At 39.6% G+C, this 23234-nt stretch overlaps 3 protein-coding genes across 3 annotated transcripts in view; all 3 read left to right on the forward strand.

Annotated features, from left to right (window-relative positions):
• The window catches only part of LOC311069096 (2-oxoglutarate receptor 1-like), a 5495-nt gene extending 1659 nt beyond the window's left edge, over window positions 1-3836 (forward strand). Inside the window, exon 2 of the mRNA XM_084092028.1 lies at window positions 2084-3836. Coding sequence (XP_083948154.1) covers window positions 2091-3113 — 1023 coding nt within the window. The 5' untranslated portion in view covers window positions 2084-2090 and the 3' untranslated portion in view covers window positions 3114-3836. The remainder of the gene's footprint in view (window positions 1-2083) is intronic.
• A 6331-nt stretch (window positions 3837-10167) lies between these two features.
• Window positions 10168-14414, forward strand: LOC311069162 (2-oxoglutarate receptor 1-like). Its single transcript, XM_084092159.1, has 2 exons — window positions 10168-10306; window positions 11754-14414. Exon 2 carries the CDS (start codon window positions 11761-11763, stop codon window positions 12781-12783), a length of 1023 nt encoding a protein of 340 aa, XP_083948285.1. The 5' UTR covers window positions 10168-10306; window positions 11754-11760; the 3' UTR covers window positions 12784-14414.
• A 2926-nt stretch (window positions 14415-17340) lies between these two features.
• On the forward strand, window positions 17341-23234 carry LOC311069173 (2-oxoglutarate receptor 1-like). The gene is made up of 2 exons (XM_084092167.1): window positions 17341-17524; window positions 20625-23234. The coding sequence occupies exon 2, from the start codon at window positions 20632-20634 to the stop codon at window positions 21652-21654; it is 1023 nt and encodes a 340-aa protein (XP_083948293.1). The 5' UTR covers window positions 17341-17524; window positions 20625-20631; the 3' UTR covers window positions 21655-23234.

Consider the following 23234-nt stretch of genomic DNA (forward strand, 5'->3'; position numbering starts at 1 on the left):
TTCTCTTAGTATCATGTGTTATTCGGTACAAATATAGAATGATTTAAGTAAAATTTGACTTTGAACGGTAGTTGTGCGATTGCAACACAGGGGTGGGACGGATGAAACATAACAGTTTAAACGGCAACTATTCATCTAATGCTTGTTTTTATGAACAATACCCGACAAGTAACTTATGTACATATTGTTACAAACATATTTTGTAATTTATTTTAATTTAAAGGTTCATATGAACCATTTTTGTTCTGTCGCCCAATAGCCTAAACAATAGGCGATAAGCCTATGCGCATTTTGTAATCTTTCTAATGGGCTATTTTGACAAAGACAGACAAATCCGTTTATAATTCATTTTCTTACATTTCTTCCTTGAGTCATATTGAGTGTTTGCTAGTTGAATAGTCTGTTATTATTAAGAAAACGAGGTCAACCAGAAGACGATAAATGAAATTTATTGAAGATTAAAGATTAGACAATTGATGAATTAAAGAGATAACATATGAGATAGCATATGTGTTGCGTAATTGAAAATGAATTTGCATTAAAAGAAACACAAGTTTAGGAACAGTATATGAATCTATGAACAGTATAGGCTATGACCAGGTTTAACTGGCAGGAGCCGCGGTCGGGACGGTTGAAACAAGCGCCTCCTGTCATTTAAACCTCTTTTGCCCTTAAACTAAAAAAACTCTGATAATGCACACTTAAGGATGTGTTGCAGTACTAATACACCTGCCGTATTATCATTACAATGGCACATGAAACAATAAATACAACTTGTCAGTAAAAAAAAAGTACCGCACAAAAGAATTCACTTACCGCACTCAAAAACAGCTTTGCGGCTTTAACTCCAAAACGGTACGACGTAAAGAAGAAATGTTTTCGCGGGTATGGTAGGCATTGCGTGCTGTACGTGCTAACGAAATTTGACGTACATGACGTGAGTGGTTTTCAAGGAAATCTCAGTGTTTCATCCGTCCCGCGTTTCAATCGTCCCGTCTCTCCCCAACAGAGTTTGTATGCAGAATGCAGTGTTTTAGGTGCAAACTTTACTGTAGGTTATTGTGTGAAATCAGGTAGTATAATAAAGTCATGCCTGAAATCCTAGAAATTCAAGTCAGACATTCAATGCCATAAAAGAAGTAAAGTGTCCGCACATACACACACACACACACACACACACACACACATACATAATCTCACATAAATGTTATTCCATCAAGTAAAAAGGTGCAAAGAAGTGCAGAGAGCAAAACGTTTTCAGGGTTTATCAGGGTTTTCAACCCTTTATCAGTAAAATACATTTCCAAACATACACCTGCTTTCATTTAAATTACAGGACACTAATATAAACATACACAAATACAACAAATGTTAGGCTATATTAATACAAAGGGCATTGCTTATATATTTTTACATTATTTAAGTGCATTACACAACCCATCTTATATAACATTTTAAAGTAATTAACATGACCTTTGGCAATATCATCATTGTTAATAATTTTCCCAAATCAGTTTTTATATCAAGCCACAAAAATATATTTACCGAAAACAATTCAGGGGAAATTCCTCATTCAAACCTCAACTTCAAGTCAAAAGTCCATTTACAATCCCTTTGTAAAAGTCTAAGTTCAACATTACCTCCTCTTTGAAGATGTACAATTTGTTCAATAACTATATATATATACTAAGAAGTACCCGATGCTAATTAGACTTTGATATCGAGAAATAAAACCGGGTGGGTGTCAATTTTAGTGTTAAATTTAATGGAGTCAACCATAACATTTAAAGATAGAATGAAGTCATCAAAACAGTTCTGTATCAGGGTTGTTTTGATGACTTCATTCTATTTTTATAGAAAATATGGTTGACACTATTAAATTTAACGCAGACACTGACACCTACTTGGTGTGGATCCTTTTCTTCTTTCATTGCATCTCGTTGGATAGATGCACATCTGTTTATCACATTGCTGAGGTATTCAGTGCCAAGCAGAGAACAAGAACAGTCTCTGAAATACTATCAATTTCTACTTTTCATGATGTGCGCTCTTTAACAATGTTTGTATGTTTTCCTTCTGCAAGAACAACTATGACGAGTAAAATTTACTACGGCTCGAGTAACAGCTCAAGTGACAACTGCACCGATGTGGACAATCTCATGAAGCGCTACTACCTGCCCGCCATGTATGGTGCGATCTTCATCATGGGCGTTGTGGGTAACATCACCGCTCTGCTGGTCTACGTGCTCAAAGTTCATCCCTGGAAGAGCAGCACCATCATCATGGTGAACCTCGTCATCACTGACCTTCTCTTTATGGTCAGCTTGCCCTTCTTGATCTACTACTATGTCCTCAATGACACCTGGACGCTGGGGGTCGTCATGTGCCGCTTTGCGCGATTCATGTTCCACTTCAACCTCTACGGCAGCATCCTCTTCCTCACCTGTCTGGCCATCTTCCGGTACGTGGCGATCGTGCATCCGTTGCACATGCACAGCATCAAGCAGAAGCGATGGGGCGTTTTGGCTTGCGTCTTGGTTTGGGTCATTACGGTGGGCGAGTTAAGTCCGATTTTTAACGTGTTTGACGTGGTTCCAACGGAAAATAAAACATACTGCTTGGACTTTGCGAGCAACAACACAAATATCATCTGGCCATATAGTTGGGCATTGACCGTACTGGGATATTTGGTTCCTCTGGTCGTGGTCTGTCTTTGCTATTGGCGCATCATTGTAGAGCTAAAGAAGGGTCCTCATATGGGAAGCAAGAAACGGGTTAAAGCAAGGCGACTCATCGTGTTGATATTGACGTGCTTTATTGTTTGCTTTCTTCCCTATCACGTTCTACGAGCTCTGAGAATCTACACGAAACTCACTCTGGAAACCAACTGCATGCTGGACCGCGGCGTTCACGCCGCCTACATATTTTCGAGGCCGATCGCTGTAATTAACATCATTTTCAACCTGCCGCTCTACACGTTGTCGGGGGACTTTAAGCAGGCCTTCATGGATCTGTTCAAATGTGACCAGCTCATGTCGAAGACTAAAGCGATCATTAAAGTGGTTGTGATCAACAAACCCACAACCAATACCACATATGAGCAAAGCAGCTGAAACTCAAGCCACTGTCTTAGTCTTACTAGTCTTACTAGTCAATACCACTGTGAAATAGCCAATACTGAAGGGATACTCCACCTAAAAATTAACGTTCTGTCATCATTTACTCACTCTCATGTCTTTCCAAACCTGTATGACTTTATTACTTTTGCGGAATATAAAAGTTGATATTTGATATATATATGTAACCTCTTCTATATAATATATTTTTTGTAGAACTTCTTATAATATTAAGGGATATTCTTAAGCACCAGGCCAAGAAAATAGTCTAAACCCCCTTAATCATAATCTAATCACCTGAATGTACAGCCTACTGAAAATGTAGGTCAACCACCAGACCCTGGTGCTAACATGAAGTGAATGCATGAAATGACTAAATGCACGTAACTTTAAAGGTGTCTAACAAATGCATGAACATAAATATGCATGTAACCAACACAAGGCCATTTCATGACAAACAACCTTTGTTGCTCTCAATATGTCAATAGCTCATGGGCGCCACTATGGTCAAAATGGCCTTGATATAAACAAACAATGATGCAAATCTGTAAAGATGGCATTGCATTTCTCCTGTACATTGATGGTATCTATGTTTGTGGCAGCTGTATGTCTGTGTTTATTCATTGTGTGCTTGCTTTCCTACATTGACTTTATGATGATGGCGTAATGTAATTTGTTTGTCATACAAGATTAACATACAGTAAAAGTGAATCACATTTGCATTGCTTACTTTTTGGTGTGTACAGTGGCGTCAGTAGTGGGGGGGAAAGCCAATGTAAGCCCACAAGACTGTGCCATGCAATTTGCATAGTTTGGTTGATTGTCTAGGAACGTTGCAAAACGCTAATTGGCTGTGAGGGAGAGTGGACTCACCGGAGAGGAGCAGTCATCTGAGTGTGGTGTTCTTCGAGTCGTGCCGCCCCAGTGTGCAATGTTCAAACAAAGATCAGGAAAAAAGAGGAGGAGTGGAAAGTAAACATAGGAAGGGAAACCAATTTGGAAAATTTCTTTCCAAAGAGACCAAGTGATGCCGCTGTTTATTCTGTGTAAATAGATACTTGCTGCTCGGGAGTCTGTATTTTCCTACATAATGAGAAACAACTTATTTCTACATAACACTCTTATCATACTCCAAACACAGAAGTAACATGAAAAGTGTGTGAAAAATCTTTAGAGATAAATTGTAAATACGGAAAACGTCTCGGTTACGTATGTAACCCCCTTTCCCTAAAGGAGGGAACGTAGACATTACATCGGATGACCGACGAATAGGAATCTCGCTAGAGAGGCCAATCTACTTCGAGTGTAACTAAAACGAGCCAATTCACATTGGTATGAGATAATTGCATCAGCTGCGCTGCTTTGTGGCACCTGTTGAATCCTGACTTTGTCGTACCCCTTATGTCTGCCAGACACAGCCAGAGATGGCGTTCCTGGACCACTAGTTTGGACATCGCGGTACGATGTTCTTGTAGAACTTCTGGATCATGACCACCCTTGTGCAGGTATTTCAGTGCCTTGGCCAGAGGCGGCTTCCCCACAGGCCTGCTAAGCCTCGCCGGTTAGACCAGACGAGTGCTCACAGGCCCGGGAAGGGAGACACGGATTCCCCCGTGAGGTGGAGTTAGGGCATTCCAAGGGGAAATCGATGTGTAACCCTTTTAGCGGCCCCGCCATCAAGGGTGGTGAGGGGGGAAGAACTACTAGGTTGGTTTCAAGCAGTAAAAGGTGCCGTCGGCGACTAAGTGATCTCTTCATGCACCTCTGGAAAGAAAGTCACCGGGGCGGGGCGCTGAGAATCATCCAGAGTTCCGTCCATATACCGTCCATATCCAGCCTCGAGGGCTCAGGACACGGTGGAGGATTCCACATGAGCCCGATCCTCTCTGTGACCCGGGAAAGCATAGCCGTCATTTCTCATTAACTCGGACAACGCTACGGTTCCTGAATGGGGCAGCACAGTCAAGCTGAGAAAAAAGTCAGGCTCACCCTTCGATGAGACGACTGGTACACACCTTTGAGATGGTCCAGCCCGTTCCTGAGGGAGTTCCACTGGCTGCGGAGCGCACGAGGGATGAGGGTTCCTTGGGGGTTGGTTCCCCGAAGGAAGAGCTCTCACCATGATCCTCAAATCACCTGCGCTACTGCGCGAAGTAACCCTCTGAGAAGGATTAGATCGACGCAGAGGTACATGGACCCCACCTCTTTCGAGGTATTGGAGTCTCGACTGCAACTCCGAGATGGTCATCTTCCCGCAGTGGGTGCATGACTCATGAAATCAAAAACTATTAAAAACATTAAACACTCAAATCACAACATGCTGTGAAGGTAAGCCCAGAGTGTAGTCAGGCAACTACAAATCCAACACACTTGTAACATTTTTACAATAAAAAAAATTATTGTAGTGGTATCTACACTGTTAAATGTTTGGAATACAAAGCACAATGTCTGTTAATAAAACACAATTCTAATTAAATATTGTTAAACTGTAATTTGTATGTCTAATGAGATACTGGGGTGCTCTATTTAAAAGCAAATAAAAATGCATCCATCCATCCAAGAAGAAATCTTCTTCCGCTTATCCGGGGCTGGGTCTCGGGGGCAGCAGTCTAAGCAGAGACGCCCAGACTTCCCTCTCCCTAGACACTTCCTCCAGCTCTTCCAGGGGAATACTGAGGCGTTCCCAGGCCAGCCGGGAGACATAGTCCCTCCAGCGTGTCCTAGGTCTGCCTCGGGGTCTCCTCCCGGTGGGACGCGCCAGGAACACCTCCCCGGGAAGGCGTCCAGGAGGCATCTGGAACAGATGCCCGAGCCACCTCAGCTGACCCCTCTCAATGTGGAGGAGCAGCGGCTCTACTCTGAGCTCCTCCCGAGTGGCCGAGCTCCTCACCCTATCTCTAAGGGAGCGCCCAGCCACCCTGCAGAGAAAGCTCATTTCGGCCGCCTGTATCCGGGATATTATCCTTTCGGTCATGACCCACAGCTCATGACCATAGGTGAGAGTAGGAACGTAGATATACCGGTAAATCAAGAGTTTCTCCTTGCAGCTCAGCTCCTGCTTCACCACGACAGACCGTTGGTCAATCTCCTGTTCCATCCTTCCCTCACTCGTGAACAAGACCCCGAGATACTTGAACTCCTCCACTTGAGACAGGAACTCTCCACCAACCAAGTGGGCAAGCCACCCTTTTCCGACTGAGAACCATGGCCTCGGACTAGGAGGCGCTGATTCTCATCCCAGCCACTTCACACTCGGCTGCAAACCGTCCCAGTGCATGCTGAAGGTCCTGGTCTGATGAGACCAACATGACAACATCATCCGCAAAAAGCAGAGACGAAATCATGTGGTCCCCAAACCTGACACTCTCCGGCCCCTGGCTGCGCCTAGAAATTCTGTCCATAAAAATTATGAACAGAGCCGGTGACAAAGGGCAAGTCTGACTTACTGCCGGCAATGCGAACCAAGCTCCTGCTCTGGTCGTACAGGGACCGGACAGCCCTTAGCAGAGGGCTCCGGACCCCATACTCCATATAAAAATATGAGTGTTATACTCTATTAATGATATACACTACAGTACAACCATTTTTCTATCAATTTTCTAGTGCTATATATAGTTGTAAACAATTATTTTTAAAAAAAGCGTAGACCATGGGATGATGGCTACGAGGCCCCCACACACTGTCTTTGCATAGGGCCCGAGATTCGGTGCTACGGCACTGTACAGTAGTACTACATTCAAAACAGCGGTAACTGTGTTTGAATAATATTTGCATGGCACAATTGACTCTACAGAGTGAAACTCAAACTTCTCAACAAACAAACTGATGCTATTTTATTCAGAACATTTTTACTCTCAGTTGCTCAATTAATAGTCTTTGTTTTACATAACCTGATTGAAACATTGGCTCATTCACAAAACACACATGGCTCATTCATACGGTCTGAATGGAGTAACTGGTTAAACTCACTTGAGTCTTTGCTCTTGGATAACAGTGTTCCACGGAATTCCAGCTGATGTTTATGTTTAGATGTTTTACAGTAAAGGAAGAGGAAATGTGAAGCCTCCATCAAACACTAATAAGATGCAAAATAGGGCATGTTCAAAAGATTTTTGACACAATTCATACCTTATTTTAAGTTTTCTTAATCAAATTTTTTACACACTTTATTGTGTTAGGCGTTTTTTCCCTCAAACTTTTAACAGTGATGTAATACAGCCTTGGTGAGCAGAAGAGACTTCTTTCGGAAGCATAAAAAAAAATTCCAAACTTTTGACTGGTACTGTATATAGCCTATTATATCATGCCTGTATAGGGTTTCAGTTGTTATTTAAGTGTGAGTATTACTCCCTCTAGTGGTTAAATTCGAGATACTTTCCAGATAGATGTTCTCCATGACTTTTTGATCATATCATTTTTTACAGTGATGACCTTGGTGTCATGCTTTATTTTAACCTAAAAGGAAAAAGCGATGCACACTTTAAAATCCACCAGAAAAAAACATTTTATTGTCTACTAATTTCCGTTTTGGGATACACTAATTCTTATCTTGAAAACTGTTTAGGATGCATAGTATAGCAATCTGGACAGCATTTATCTATCTTGACACAGTGCTCATAAAACTGCATAATGAGCTCGTATGATAATCTGTCCTGTACATGATCAGTTTCACGAGTTCACACTTACATACAATTAGAGGGGGTAATGTTTAATGCATATTTGGCGTCTGTCCGGGGGGAGGGCTCCGTGCTCGGAGTTCGGCCCGAACCCAGAGTATTCCCCCGTATGCAGGGCCGGCCCTGACCAATTTGCTGCCCTAGGCAAGATTTTACCTGGCGCCCCATGCATCACAGCCCATTTCACCCCGTCATTGTGTTCATGATATACAGTATATATATATATATATATATATATATATATATATATATATATATATATATATACACACACACACACACACTACAGGACAAAAGTTTGGAAACATTACTATTTTTAATGTTTTTCAAAGAAGTTTCTTCTGCTCATCAAGCCTGCATTTATTTGATCAAAAATACAGAAAAAAATGTAATATTGTGATATATTATTACAATTTAAAATAATTGGTTTTCAATTCATTATACTTTAAATTATCATTTATTTCTGTGATGCAAAGCTGAACTTTCAGGACCATTACTATCACATTATCCTTTAGAAATCATTATAATATGATGATTCATTATCAAAGTTGGGAACAGTTCTGCTGCTTAATATTTTTTCATAACCTGTGATACTTTTTAGGATAATTTGATGAATAAAAAGTAAAAAAATAAAAATAAAAAAAGAAGCAAATGTTTTAAAAATAGAAATCTTTTGTAACAACAATATACACTACTGGTCAGTAATTTGGGGTCAGTAATTTTTTTTCTTTCTTTTTTTGAAATAAATCAATACTTTTATTCAGCAAGGATGTGTTAAATTGATAAAAAGTGATAGTAAAGAAGATTTATATTATTAGAAAATATTTTTTTTTTATTTTGAATAAATGCAGTTCTTTTTAACCTTTTATTCATCAAATATATTAGGCAGCAGAACTGTTTCCAACACTCATAATAAATCAGAATATTAGAATGATTTCTAAAGGATCATGTGATAGACTGGATGTCACATGTGACACTGAAGACTGGAGTAATGATCCTGAAAATTCACAGAATCACAGAAATAAATGATAGAAGAACTTCTTTCAAAAACATTAAAAATAGTAATGTGTCCAAATTTTTGGCCTGTAGTGTATTACATCTAGCATTCAAGTCAAGTCCCCATTATCTTTTATAGCGCGTTTTACAATACAGATTTAATGTGAACTTTGCTATTTTTAATAAACCTGTAAATAAATATCATTACTAATTTTTGCAAATAAATTTAAAAAATGCCATATATCCCCCAAAACTGCACAACTGTAGTGTAAAACATTAATTAAAAAAGTGATAAAAAATGTGTCTTGGCCTCTGGAGAACTCACAACTGCTAACATTAAGTTTAAGGTTAAAATAAATGCCATTAAATTATAGTATCTTAGGCTACTACTATGCAGTTAGATACTGTTAATTCACTACATCATGCACTTTACCTGTCTTTATCCCCTTTTATCCTCTTCTCTTCTTTTTGACACTGTATTTATTGCAGACTATAATGCTAATTTATAATGTGTCATGTAAATTTGGCCATCCGTCACAATCAGGAAACTTTCACCGTGTCTAGACCTGGCGCGAGCTGCCAGGTCCGTTTCTACAGGGGAGCCTGAGTGTGTTAAAACAAACAAAAGCAAACCAAAAGCAATGCTGTCTACATTGGATGCGGCGTCGCGCACGCTACACAACAAATTACCAACAACTGATCGCGCGCGCGCTCTTTTTCTGACGCACTTTAAGCACTCGCTGGGCGGGGGAAGATTGATGTGCCGGACTTTTTTTTTTTTTTGCTTTATTTGGTAGTATTTCGAAGTAATGGTTTAAATAGTATTTTTTTTTTTTTTTTTTACAAAAAAAAAAAAAAAAAAAAAAATTCACTCGTTCACTCATTTTGGCGCCCCTATGGATGAGTGGCGCCCTTAGCATTTGCCTATACTGCCTATGCCGCGGGCCGGCCCTGCCCGTATGTAAGTGGTTAGGACTAGAAGTGTGGAGAAGGGGGGGTGGAGGGATGCTGCTAAACTGTCAATGGATTGAGGTGAGACTGCTGAATGTATATATACCTCTTTGATTGCTGAGTGCTCTCCACTTGTGTTAATTATCTGAACGTGCTCCTCCTGAACTTTTTTAATAAAACATCGTTTATCATGCAAAACACATGACAAAATAATCATTGGCATCTTGGATGAGTGATAAAAATCTTCAAATAAGTCATTGTGTGTTCATAAAGCATTGACAGCAATGGAATTAATGTGGGCTTGTTACACACTTTCCCACAGCCAAATATCATATGAATAAGATCATACCTGTGCGGCTCTAAATCCCGCCCATAGGATCATGTGTTGATAGATCATAGTGCCTTTGTGCCATGTGACATAAATTAATGCAAATTAATGGGACCTAATTTAGCACCAGGAACTGTTCATCAGAAGAGGGAGGATCAGCTCAGGTGTTTAAACTCATGATCACCACAGTTCGTTTCTCTGAGGAACCAACGGCTGGATGAGGAGCATCAGACCACATTGTGAGTATTCACCTCTTTTAAAAACAGATTGTTGTTAGCTGTTCTAGTATTTTGGCATTTCATTATTTTGTAATTGTCCAGTAAACATATCCTTTAAACAATATGTTTATTTAAGGTTTAGGTAACCCTAAAATGAAAATTTTGTCATTAATTACTCACCCTCATGTCGTTCCAAACCAGTAAATCTTTAGCTCATCTTCGGAACACAAATGAAGATCTTTTTTATGAAATCTGAGAGCTTGTTTAGTCCAAAAGTCTGAAGATACTCGATCACTTTATATGATGAAAAGCTTTAGTTTAGGTTTTTATTCACATATAAACATTCATCAACTCATCAACTCACACATCAGTTGTGGTAAACAGAAGGTCAAGCATGTTCGCTTGATGTGCGAGAACCAATGAGGTTCATTCTCATGTTACGCAGCACGTTTGAGCTTTTGAAAGAACCAATGAGGTTCATTCTCGTGTTACGCAGGACGTTTGAGCTTCAGCAAGAACCAATGAGGTTCATTCCCATGTTACGCAGCACGTTTGAGCTTCTGCAAGAACCAATGAGGTTCATTCTGGTGTTACGCAGCACGTTTGAGCTTCAGCAAGAACCAATGAGGTTAATTCTCGTGTTACGCAGCACGTTTGAGCTTCTGCAAGGACCAATGAGGTTCATTCTCATGTTACTCAGCACGTTTGAGCTTCAGCAAGAACCAATGAGGTTCATTCTCGTGTTACGCAGCACGTTTGAGCTTCAGCAAGAACCAATGAGGTTCATTCTCGTGTTACGCAGCACGTTTGAGCTTCTGCAAGGACCAATGAGGTTCATTCTCATGTTACGCAGAACGTTTGAGCTTCTGCAAGGACCAATGAGGTTCATTCTCATGTTACTCAGCACGTTTGAGCTTCAGCAAGAACCAATGAGGTTCATTCTCGTGTTACGCAGCACGTTTGAGCTTCAGCAAGAACCAATGAGGTTCATTCTTGTGTTACGCAGCACGTTTGAGCTTCAGCAAGAACCAATGAGGTTCATTCTCGTGTTACGCAGCACGTTTGAGCTTCAGCAAGAACCAATGCAGTTTGTTCTTGCGCATCAAGCAAGTTTGGTTGACCTTCTGTTTATGTTCGCTGATCAACATTTATATGTGAATAAAAGCCTAAATTCAATCTGTTCATCATAGCGATCAAATCTCTTTAGAAAATTTCAAGTCATCAAAACAGTCCTGAATCAGGGTTCAGAGTGTTTTTATGACTTCATTCTATTTTTAAACAATATGGTTAACAATGTGGATCCTTTTCTTCCTTAATTGCATCTCGTTGGATAGATGCACATCTGTTTATCACATTGCGGAGGTATTATAGAGAACAAGAACAGTCTCTGAAATACTATCAATTTTAGGACATCTACTTCTATGATGTGCGCTCTTTAACAATGTTTTGTATGTTTTCCTTCTGCAAGAACAACTATGGCGAGCCAACTTTACTACGGCTCGAGTAACAGCTCAAGTGACAACTGCACCGACGTGGACAATCTCATGAAGCGCTACTACCTGCCCGCCATGTATGGTGCGATCTTCATCGTGGGCGTTGTGGGTAACATCACCGCTCTGCTGGTCTACGTGCTCAAAGTTCATCCCTGGAAGAGCAGCACCATCATCATGGTGAACCTTGTCATCACTGACCTTCTCTTTATGGTCAGCTTGCCCTTCTTGATCTACTATTACGTCCTCAATGACACCTGGACGCTGGGGGTCGTCATGTGCCACTTTGCGCGATTCATGTTCAACTTCAACCTCTACGGCAGCATCCTCTTCCTCACCTGTCTGGCCATCTTCCGGTACGTTACGATCGTGCGTCCGTTGCACATGCTCAGCATCAAGCAGAAGAGATGGGGCGTGTTGGCTTGCGTCTTGGTTTGGGTCATTTCGGTGGGCGAGTTAAGTCCGATTTTTAACGTGTTTGACACAGTTTCAATGGAAAATAAAACATACTGCTTGGACTTTGCGAGCAACAACACAAATATCATCTGGCCATATAGTTGGGCATTGACCGTACTGGGATATTTGGTTCCTCTGGTCGTGGTCTGTCTTTGCTATTGGCGCATCATTGTAGAGCTAAAGAAGGGTCCTCATATGGGAAGCACGAGACGGGTTAAAGCAAGGCGACTCATCGTGTTGATATTGACGTGCTTTGTTGTTTGCTTTCTTCCCTATCACGTGCTACGAGCTCTGAGAATCTACACGAAACTCACTACGGAAACCGACTGCATGCTGGACCGCGGCGTTCATGCCGCCTACGTTATTTCGAGGCCGATCGCTGTAATCAACATCATTTTCAACCTGCCGCTCTACACGTTGTCGGGGGACTTTAAGCAGGCCTTCATGTATCTGTTCAAATGTGACCAGCTCATGTCGAAGACTAAGGGGATCATTAAAGTGGCTGTGATCAACAAACCCACGACCAATACCACATATGAGCAAAGCAGCTGAAACTCAAGCCACTGTTTCAGTCTTACTAGCCAGAGTCAATACCACTGTGAAATAACCAATTTATGAAGGGATACTCCACCTAAAAATGAACGTTCTATCATTATTCACTCACTCTCATGTCATTCCAAACCTGTATGACTTTCTTAAGTTTGTGGAATATAAATACAATACTGAAATATCTGAAACGCTTCCAATACTCATTTTCCACATAATAGATAGACAATACCAGCTGCGCTTTCTCTCTATCATCTCTCCAACAGCGAGTTACACACAAATCTGCCTGCTCTCACTCACTCGTTTCATTTGCTCCGGATGAATATTGCTGGTGTTACAGGGCTTGAATTTCAGCATGGGATTGCGCATATTGTGCATAATTGTACTCGTTCACGCAGATTTTGTGCTCACATCCAAAGTGCGCGTGCATAAAGCTGCCTCTCAGTACTAAATTGAGTTCTTTTTCACTGCTTATTGTGCTTAAATACACAAAATAATGTCAAAATATCAGTCTTGGCGAGTATTCATGTAAACGCAGTTATAGTGAACGTAAATAGTTGAGAAAGAAAACACATGTGTAACAGTATAATGGATCCGTGTGTCAGGTCTTAAAGTGACAGCAGCCTAATATAACTGCTGCTGAATTATGAGATCGATGTCAAAATTGTGGCCAGTGAAAATGCTGAGTGTGTAACTTTGGAAAACCACTAACCACAGTGGCTGGTGAGCAAAAAAGTTAATGTCAAGCCATGATTGTATAGTACTGAAAATGTAGCTCAACCAGAGCCTGGTGCTAACAATGCCAAGGTCATGGGTTTGATTCCCAACAAATGCATCATGAAACGTCATGACGTCTCACAAAAGCATGAACATAAATGTGCATGTAACCAACCCAAGGCCATTTCATGACAAACCACCCATGTCGCCCTCAGCATGTCAATAGCCTATGGTCGCCACAATGGTTAAAAAAAAATGGCCCTGATGTAAACAAACAATGATGCCAATCTGTAATAATGGTATTGCAATGTTCCTGTGCATTGATGGTATCTATGTTTGTGGCAGCTGTATGTCTGTATTTATTCATTGTGTGCTTGCTTTCCTTCATAAACCTTGACTTTATGATGATGGCGTAGTGTAATTTGTTTGCCATACAAGATCAACAGCAGTAAAAGTAAAAGACATTTGTATTGTTTACTTTTTGGTGTGTACAGAGAAGAACATTTAAATCAGAGGTACATATAACTGTGTTTGAATAATATCTGCATGGCACAATTGACTCGGCAGAGTGAAACTGAAACTTCTAAACAAACAAACTGATGCTATTTTATTCAGAACATTTTTACTTTCAGTTTCTCAAATAATAGTATTTGTTTTACATAACCTGATGGAAACCGGCTCATTCATACGATCTGAATGGAGTAACCGGTTAAATAAAATCATCAGAAAAAAAGTTATTGTATAACAGTGTTCTATGGAATTCCATCTGATGTTTAGATGCACTGTTTTACAGTAAAGGAAGAGGAAATGTGAAGCCTCCATCAAAACCCAATTGAGATGCAAATCAGGGAATTTTCAAGAGATTTTTGTCACAATTCACACATTGTACGGAAGATTTCTAAATAAAATGTTTAACACACATTATTGTTTTTAAACTTTTATTTTTTATTTTTATTTATTTTCGTGAACTTTAGTCACCAGTTTAGTGGAAGGGATTAACTATGTTATGAAATCAAATTAGATGAAGTTCCTCATCGACTTTACCTTGTATTAAATATCTCATGAATCATCTCAGATTTCATCAGTTGTTCACACACAAGGAAACACCTCTCATTGACTGGACGAAAAGGAAGAAGCAGCTTCTGCATATTTATTATAAATAAACACTTGTTTAGTCTCCAAGGTGATTCAATCTAAGAAAACAGGTTTTTCCAAGCTTCCCGGTTAACTGTATGAGAAGTCCACATCAGTGAAATGAAATCACATGGTGTTTCTCTAGATCTGCAGTGCAAACTAAGTTTGTTGGTTTGGGGATCATGACTTTAGTTTATATGTATGGTGACATTCCTCTGTCCACAATCTGCGTCATAGTGTAGACAAGTTTTGTACAGTAACCAGTGACAGCTAAATATATGTGGAATTATGCAACATCAAAAAATAAAGAGTCATTGACATCACAAAAACAACTGTTTCTCAATCCACCTTTGAATGCGGTGAGAATAGAGACGTCTTTCTTTCTTGAACCAACCCCATGAGAAAATTTGAATACATTCCCCCAGTTCCACAGACAAGACTCAAGCCTCCTGGACAAAAATGCATGTTTGAGCTGTTTTAACCGAAATCAACTTGCACTGATATGTCTTGAAATATATGTAAGTGCCATTGTTTTGTCTCCAGATGCACACCAGTAATGTTTTATGTCATTGCTAGGAGAAAAAAACTGACAGTAAAGAAATCTCAGTCGTGTCATGAACAGTGGACATGATGATCAATATATGCAGATCATCATGAAAGCATTGAGAGTGTTGGTATGCACCAAACTGTCCTGTAAATTAAAAAAATCTGTAGCCTAAAGGTTTATTGCTAAACGGAAACAACATCGCTAAAGTGGTTTCATAACAGTCACACAGTACGTACCATTTCATTTTTACATTTCACTGATATTTATTGTTTTATTTCCTGCTTTCACACAAGCATGTTATGTCACTTTTTTTTGACATTTTGGCGGAAGCATTTGGCGGAGGTGAAGTGGTTGGCGGAGTGTCCTTTGCTGCGCTATGTACGCAGTTCGCCGCGAGTCTTCAAACTAGTACACGAGCAGCCAGCAGGTAACATTAAGCTAATACGGAGTATATAAGCTAATACTACTACTAATAATATCCTACCATGCTACTGTAAAAGTTGCGTCAGCATGCGAGTTATGCTTAACTATAGAAGTATAACTCGATGTCAGCCGCATTCTGAGTCTGACGATGTCATTAGTTTTTATCCAAGGCCATAGCAAGTGTTATTAGCTTGGGGAAATACATCTAGTGAAAGGAAATTTTAAGTCCATGTCCAACTCTAAATTGTAAGGAATTTATATCTTTGATTTCATAGTAACACTTTACAGTAAGGTTAATTTGTTTATTATTCATAACTAACATGAACTAACCATGAGAAAAAACATTTGTTAGGCTACTGTAGGCCTATTAATAGTACAACTGTTAATTGTTTGTTTTAATAATGTTTTAGTAAATGCTGAAATTAATATTAACTAAGATTAATAAATGCTGTAGAAGTGTCATCCATTATTAGTTCATGTTAACAAATTTAACTAATGAAACCTTATTGTAAAGTGTTACTGATTATGGCTAACACTTTCATGAATACATACATAACATTTATAACATCAACATAACTAAACATGAATTCCTTATAATTACCTGCTTGATTCTCACCGCTTTGTTTGGTAAATTAAATAATATTTAGTAATATTATCATAATTTCCCTATTTTTGTTTGATGTGTTATGCATTCTAATTGTATCAACGTCTTTTCATTGGTAATGAAGAGAGGCTCTCTGACCTACTGCTGCTCTCCATCGAGCGAGATATTACAATTAATTGTGAGGAAGTCATTAAAATATTTAAAAACACAACAGACAGATGGGTACTGATTTAAATACAGGTGATTTGTTTAATAAATGAATGTAAAAAATAAATAAATGCACGCCAGAGCACGCCACTGGCCACTGGTACACAGCTGAAGTCTCTGGTGGCACGCGAGGGAGTGAAATCAGTTCACACACTTATAGAAAGGTTGTATTGATGCTGAAAATTCAGCTTTTCCATCATAGAAAAATATTACATTTTGTAAAACATCAAAACAGAAAAGTTATTTTAAATTGTAATATTTCACAATATTACAGTTTTTACTGTATTTTTCACCAAATAAAGGCAAACCTGTGATGTAACACCAGTGATGTAATACAGCCTCGGTGAGCAGAAGAGACTTCTTTCAGAAGCATTAGAAAATGTTTTCCAAATTTTTGACTGGTACTGTATATAGCCTATTATATTATGCCTGTATAGGGTTTCATGTTATTTAAGTGTATTACTCCCTCTAGTGGTTAAATTGGAGCACTTTCCCTAAGATAGATTTTCTCCATGACTTTTTGATCATATCATTTTTTACAGTGATGACCCTTGGCGTCATGCTTTATTTTAGCCTAAAAGGAAAAAGCGATGCACACTTTAAAATGAACACCAGAAAAAAACAAGCACAACTGGCATTTTATTGTCTACTAATTTCCCTTTTCTTCTCGTATGATAATTGCTCCTCGACCTGCACACCCGACCTGTCTGTCCTGTACATGATCAGTTTATCATGCAAAACATGTGACAAAATAATCGTTGGCATCTTGGACGAGTGATACAAATCTTCAAATAGGTCACTGTGTTCATAAAGCATTGACAGCAATGGAATTAATGTGGGCTTGTTAGTAACACACTTTCCCATAGCCAAATATCATATGAATAAGATCATACCTGTGCGGCTCTAAATCCCGCCCATAAGATCATGTGTTGATAGATCATATTGCCTGTGTGTTTTGATGTGACATAAATGAATGCAAATGAATGGGACAGACATTTAGCACCAGGAACTGTTAATCAGAAGAGGGAGGATCAGCTCAGGTGTTTAAACTCATGATCACCACAGTTCGTTTCTCTGAGGAACCAGCGGCTGGATGAGGAGCATCAGACCACATTGTAAGTATTCACCTCTTTTAAAAACAGATTGTTGTTAGCTCTTCTAGTATTTTGGCATTTCATTATTTTGTAATTGTCCAGTAAACATATCCTTTAAAAAATACATTCATTTAAGGGTTAGTTAACTCCAAAATGAAAATTTTGTCATTAATTACTCACCCTCATGTCGTTCTAAACCAGTAAATCTTTAGCTCATCTTCGGAACACAAATAAAGATCTTATTTATGTAATATGAAATGTCTAAAGATACTTGATTGCTTTATATGCTTTAGTTTAGGCTTTTATTCACATATAAACATTCATCAACTCACACATCAGTTGACGTGCAAGAACCAATGAGGTTCATTCTCGTGTTACGCAGCACGTTTGACTTTTTAACGTGCTAAAATTTAAGTCAAAAAATTACTTTTTAACAAGGAATAACATTTCCGATAGATTCCATTCAGGTTTTAGAGCTGGTCATAGTACATAATCTGCTCTTTTGAGGATCTCTAATGATATCCTACGAGGTGTTGATTCTGGAAACCGTGTTGTTTTGCTTTTGTTAGATCTTACAACGGCATTTGATACAGTTGATCATAACATTCTCATTGATCGTCTTAGGGATCAGGTTGGTATTCAGGGCTTAGCCCTGAAATGGTTCTCTTCCTATTTGAAGGATAGGACTTTTCAGTCAATTTAGGGGTTTATTTTTCTTCCGTTGCACCTCTTGTGTGTGGGGTTCCACAGGGCTCTATACTGGGACCAGTTTTATTTTCCCTTTATATGCTCCCTGTAGGTTTGATTTTTTAGAAATTTGGGATTCAGTATCATCTGTATGCGGATGATTCTCAAATTTACTTACCACTGAAACATGGGCATAAATGTGCCATTCAGTCTCTTCAGGCATGTTTGGCCGAAGTTAAGTGTTGGCTTGCGAATAACTTTCTCCAATTAAATGAGGATAAGACCGAGATGATTTTATTTGGAAATAAGGGGTGTGTGGATGATGACTGCCTGGGGTTGTTTCCTGGGAAAAAACTGTCTAGCGTAAGGAACCTTGGTGTCATTTTTGACTCGGAGCTTAAATTTGACCGGCAAATCAATGCTGTCGTTAAGAATAGTTTCTTCCATCTTAGATCAATATCTAAATTGAAATCTATCCTTTCTATTGACGATAGGGGTTGTTCATGCCTTTGTGTCATCCCGTTTGGATTATTGTAATGTATTGTATCTGGGTGTGAGTCAGGCTTCTCTCTCCCGTTTGCAACTCGTTCAGAACTCAGCTGCTAGACTTTTAACCGGTACTAAGAAGAGAGAGCACATTACTCCAGTGTTAATTAAACTACATTGGATACATATACGATACAGAATTCAATACAAAGCGTTGTTGTATGTTTTTAAGTCTCTGCATGGCCTAGCACCTGAGTATGTTACTGATTTAATCAAACGCTGTCAATCCAGTAGAAATTATCAATTGCTTCTTATGGTTTCGCGATCCCGTTTAAAATGTAAAGGTGATCGGGCATTCTCTGTTGCAGCTCCTAGGCTCTGGAATAACCTTCCTCTGTCTGTAAAAATTTGTCCTTCATTGGGTGTTTTTCAGAGTGCGCTTAAAACTTATTTGTTTTCTTTAGCATTTGATAATGCTTTGTAAGTTGTGTATGTCATATGTTTGCATTGTTTTTATGTGTTTGTTTTTATTTTCTCTTTTATACCTTCTGTACAGCACTTTGGTTCCACTTGTGGTGTTGAAAGTGCTTTATAAATAAAGTTGAGTTGAGTTGAATTGAGTTTGAGGTTTTGCAAGAACCAATTATTTTCATTCTCGTGTTACGCAGCACGTTTGAGCTTCTGCAAGAACCAATTATTTTCATTCTCGTGTTACGCAGCACGTTTGAGCTTCCTCAAGAACCAATGCAGTTTGTCCTTGCGCATCAAGCAGGTTTGTTTGACCTTCTGTTTATGTTCGCTGATCAACGTTTATATGTGAATAAATTCAATCTGTTCATCATAGCGATCAAGTCTCAAGAAAATTTAAACCAAACCACTCAATTCATAAGCCACTTTCCGACCGGAGGAACCTTTTCACAGTTCCTAGAACTATTGGCTAAAGTACCCGGATGTCGGCGTGTTCGCACCGCAGGAACTAGGAACGATTTTAGTTCTAGGAACTCCATTTGGAGGAACTAATTTAGGTCCTACTTCAGAGTAGGGTCTAAACCAGCACTATAGGAACTACCCGTGACGTTAGTGTATGCTGATTGACTGAACGCACGCGGAACACCAGCACCCGCCATTTTTAAAACAGCTATAATGTAAACACACAGATTATAGCCTATATATTTACTCCAGAAACTAACTATACAAACATGGAAAACAGTGATAGATGGGTCTCTAAACCTTTATGCTGAAGAGAAAATCCAACGCAACTTTGAGGGGACCAAGCCAAACATGATTATGTATTTCTGCCCAGCTAGCAACACTAGACCAAAACGGCATAGGCTAATAACCTTTTTTTCATATACTGTCTACTTTCTATAACATATTAAACAGTACTGTTAGACAGATCGCTAACTAATGAACACAGAGAATGCGAGCATTGTTTGCTCTGGCGTTCTCAGCGCCACCAAAATAAAGGTCCGTGGCGCCGTCAAAATAAAAGTCGCCGTGCTTGCGTCACTCCCTTACCCCTCCTACTAGTTCCTATGGCCACTTGGCCAGTGCGAACGCAAACAGCAAAACCGAGTTTGGGGGAGAGTAGTTCTTAACTGTTTAGAAGTGGACAGTTCCTAGAACTAAGTTCCTGTAACTACTTGGTCGGAAAGCGGCTATATATTCTATTGTTTAAAAATAGAATGAAGTCATCGAAACAGTCCTGAATCAGGGTTCAGAGTATTTTGATGACTTCAGTCTATTGTTAAACAATATGGTTAACAATGTGGATCCTTTTCTTCTTTCATTGCATCTCGTTGGATAGATGCACATCTGTTTATCACATTGCTGAGGTATTCAGTGCCAAGTAGAGAACAAGAACAGTCTCTGAAATACTCTCTACTTCTACTTCTACTTCTATGATGTGCGCTCTTTAACAATGTTTTGTATGTTTTCCTTTTGCAAGAACAACTATGGCGAGCCAACTTTACTACGGCTCGAGTAACAGCTCAAGTGACAACTGCACCGACGTGGACAATCTCATGAAGCGCTACTACCTGCCCGCCACGTATGGTGCGATCTTCATTGTGGGCGTTGTGGGTAACATCACCGCTCTGCTGGTCTACGCGCTCAAAGTTCGTCCCTGGAAGAGCAGCACCATCATCATGGTGAACCTCGTCATCACTGACCTTCTCTTTATGGTCAGCTTGCCCTTCTTGATCTACTACTACGTCCTCAATGACACCTGGACACTGGGGGTCGTCATGTGCCGCTTTGCGCGATTCATGTACCACTTCAACCTCTACGGCAGCATCCTCTTCCTCACCTGTCTGGCCATCTTCCGGTACGTGGCGATCGTGCATCCATTGCACATGCACAGCATCAAGCAGAAGCGATGGGGCGTTTTGGCTTGCGTCTTGGTTTGGGTCATTACGGTGGGCGAGTTAAGTCCGATTTTTAACATGTTTGACGCGGTTTCAACGGACAATAAGACATACTGCTTGGACTTTGCGAGCAACAACACAAAAATCATCTGGCCATATAGTTGGGCATTGACCGTCCTGGGATATTTGGTTCCTCTGGTCGTGGTCTGTCTTTGCTATTGGCGCATCATTGTAGAGCTAAAGAAGGGTCCTCATATGGGAAGCACGAGACGGGTTAAAGCAAGGCGACTCATCGTGTTGATATTGACGTGTTTTATTGTTTGCTTTCTTCCCTTTCACGTGCTACGAGCTCTGAGAATCTACACAAGACTCACTCCGGAAACCGACTGCATGCTGGACCGCGGCGTTCATGCCGCCTACATTATTTCGAGGCCGATCGCTGTAATCAACATCATTTTCAACCTGCCGCTCTACACTTTGTCGGGGGACTTTAAGCGGGCCTTCATGGATCTGTTCAAATGTGACCAGCTCATGTCAAAGACTAAGGGGATCATTAAAGTGGCTGTGATCAACAAACCCACGACCAATACCACATATGAGCAAAGCAGCTGAAACTCAAGCCACTGTCTTAGTCTTACGAGCCAGAGTCAATATCACTGTGAAATAACCAATTTATGAAGGGATACTCCACCTAAAAATGAACGTTCTGTCATCATTTACTCACTCTCATGTCATTCCAAACCTGTATGACTTTCGTTTGTGGAATATAAATACAATACTGGAATATCTGAAACGCTTCCATGTGTAACAGTATAATGGATCCGTGTGTCAGGTCTTAAAGTGACAGCAGCCTAATATAACTGCTGCTGAATTATGAAATCGATGTCAAAATTGTGGCTAGTGAAAATGCTGAGTGTGTAACTTTTGGAAAACCACTAACCACAGTGGCTGGTGAGCAAAAAAATGAATTTCAAGCCCTCATTGTATAGTATTGAAAATGTAGCTCAACCAGAGCCTGGTGCTAACAATGCCAAGGTCATGGGTTTGATTCCCAACAAATGCATCATGAAACGTCATGACGTCTCACAAAAGCATGAACATAAATGTGCATGTAACCAACCCAAGGCCATTTCATGACAAACCACCCATGTCGCCCTCAGCATGTCAATAGCCTATGGTCGCCACAATGGTAAAAAAAAATTGCCCTGATGTAAACAAACAATGATGCCAATCTGTAAAAATGGTATTGCAATGTTCCTGTGCATTGATAGTATCTATGTTTGTGGCAGCTGTATGTCTGTATTTATTCATTGTGTGCTTGCTTTCCTTCATAAACCTTGACTTTATGATGATGGCGTAGTGTAATTTGTTTGCCATGCAAGATTAACAGCAGTAAAAGTACTTAAAAAGACATTTGCATTGTTTACTTTTTGGTCTTTGTTTTACATAATGGAAACTGGCTCATTCATACGATCTGAATGGAGTAACCGGTTAAACAAATTCATCAGAAAAAAAGTTTTTGTGTAACAGTGTTCTATGGAATTCCATCTGATGTTTAGATGCACTGTTTTACAGTAAAGGAAGAGGAAATGTGAAGCCTCCATCAAAACCCAATTGAGATGCAAATCAGGGAATTTAAGAGATTTTTGTCACAATTCACACATTATACGGAAGATTTCTAAATCTAACGTTTAACACACGTTATTGTTTTTAAACTGTTTGTGTGTTGTTGTTTTTTTTGTTAGTGTAAGGGATTAACTATGTTATGAAATCAAATTAGATGAAGTTCCTCATCGACTTTACCTTGTATTAAATATCTCATGAATCATCTCAGATTTCATCAGTTGTTCACACACGAGGAAACTCCTCTCATTGACTGGACGAAAAGGAAGAAGCAGCTTCTGCATATTTATTGTAAATAAACACTTGTTTAGTCTCCAAGGTGATTAAATCTAAGAAAAAAATTAAACAGGTTTTTCCAAGCTTCCCGGTTAACTGTATGAGAAGTCCACATCAGTGAAATGAAATCACATGGTGTTTCTCTAGATCTGCAGTGCAAATTGCAGTTAAGAGTTTGATGGTTTGGGGATCATGACTTTGGTATGGTGACATTCCTCTGTCCACAATCTGTGTCATAGTGTAGACAAGTTTTGTACAGTAACCAGTGACAGCTAAATATATGTGGAATTATG

This window comes from Abramis brama, assembly GCF_963993115.1.
Source record: "Abramis brama genome assembly, chromosome: 2".
Lineage (NCBI taxonomy): Eukaryota > Metazoa > Chordata > Actinopteri > Cypriniformes > Leuciscidae > Abramis > Abramis brama.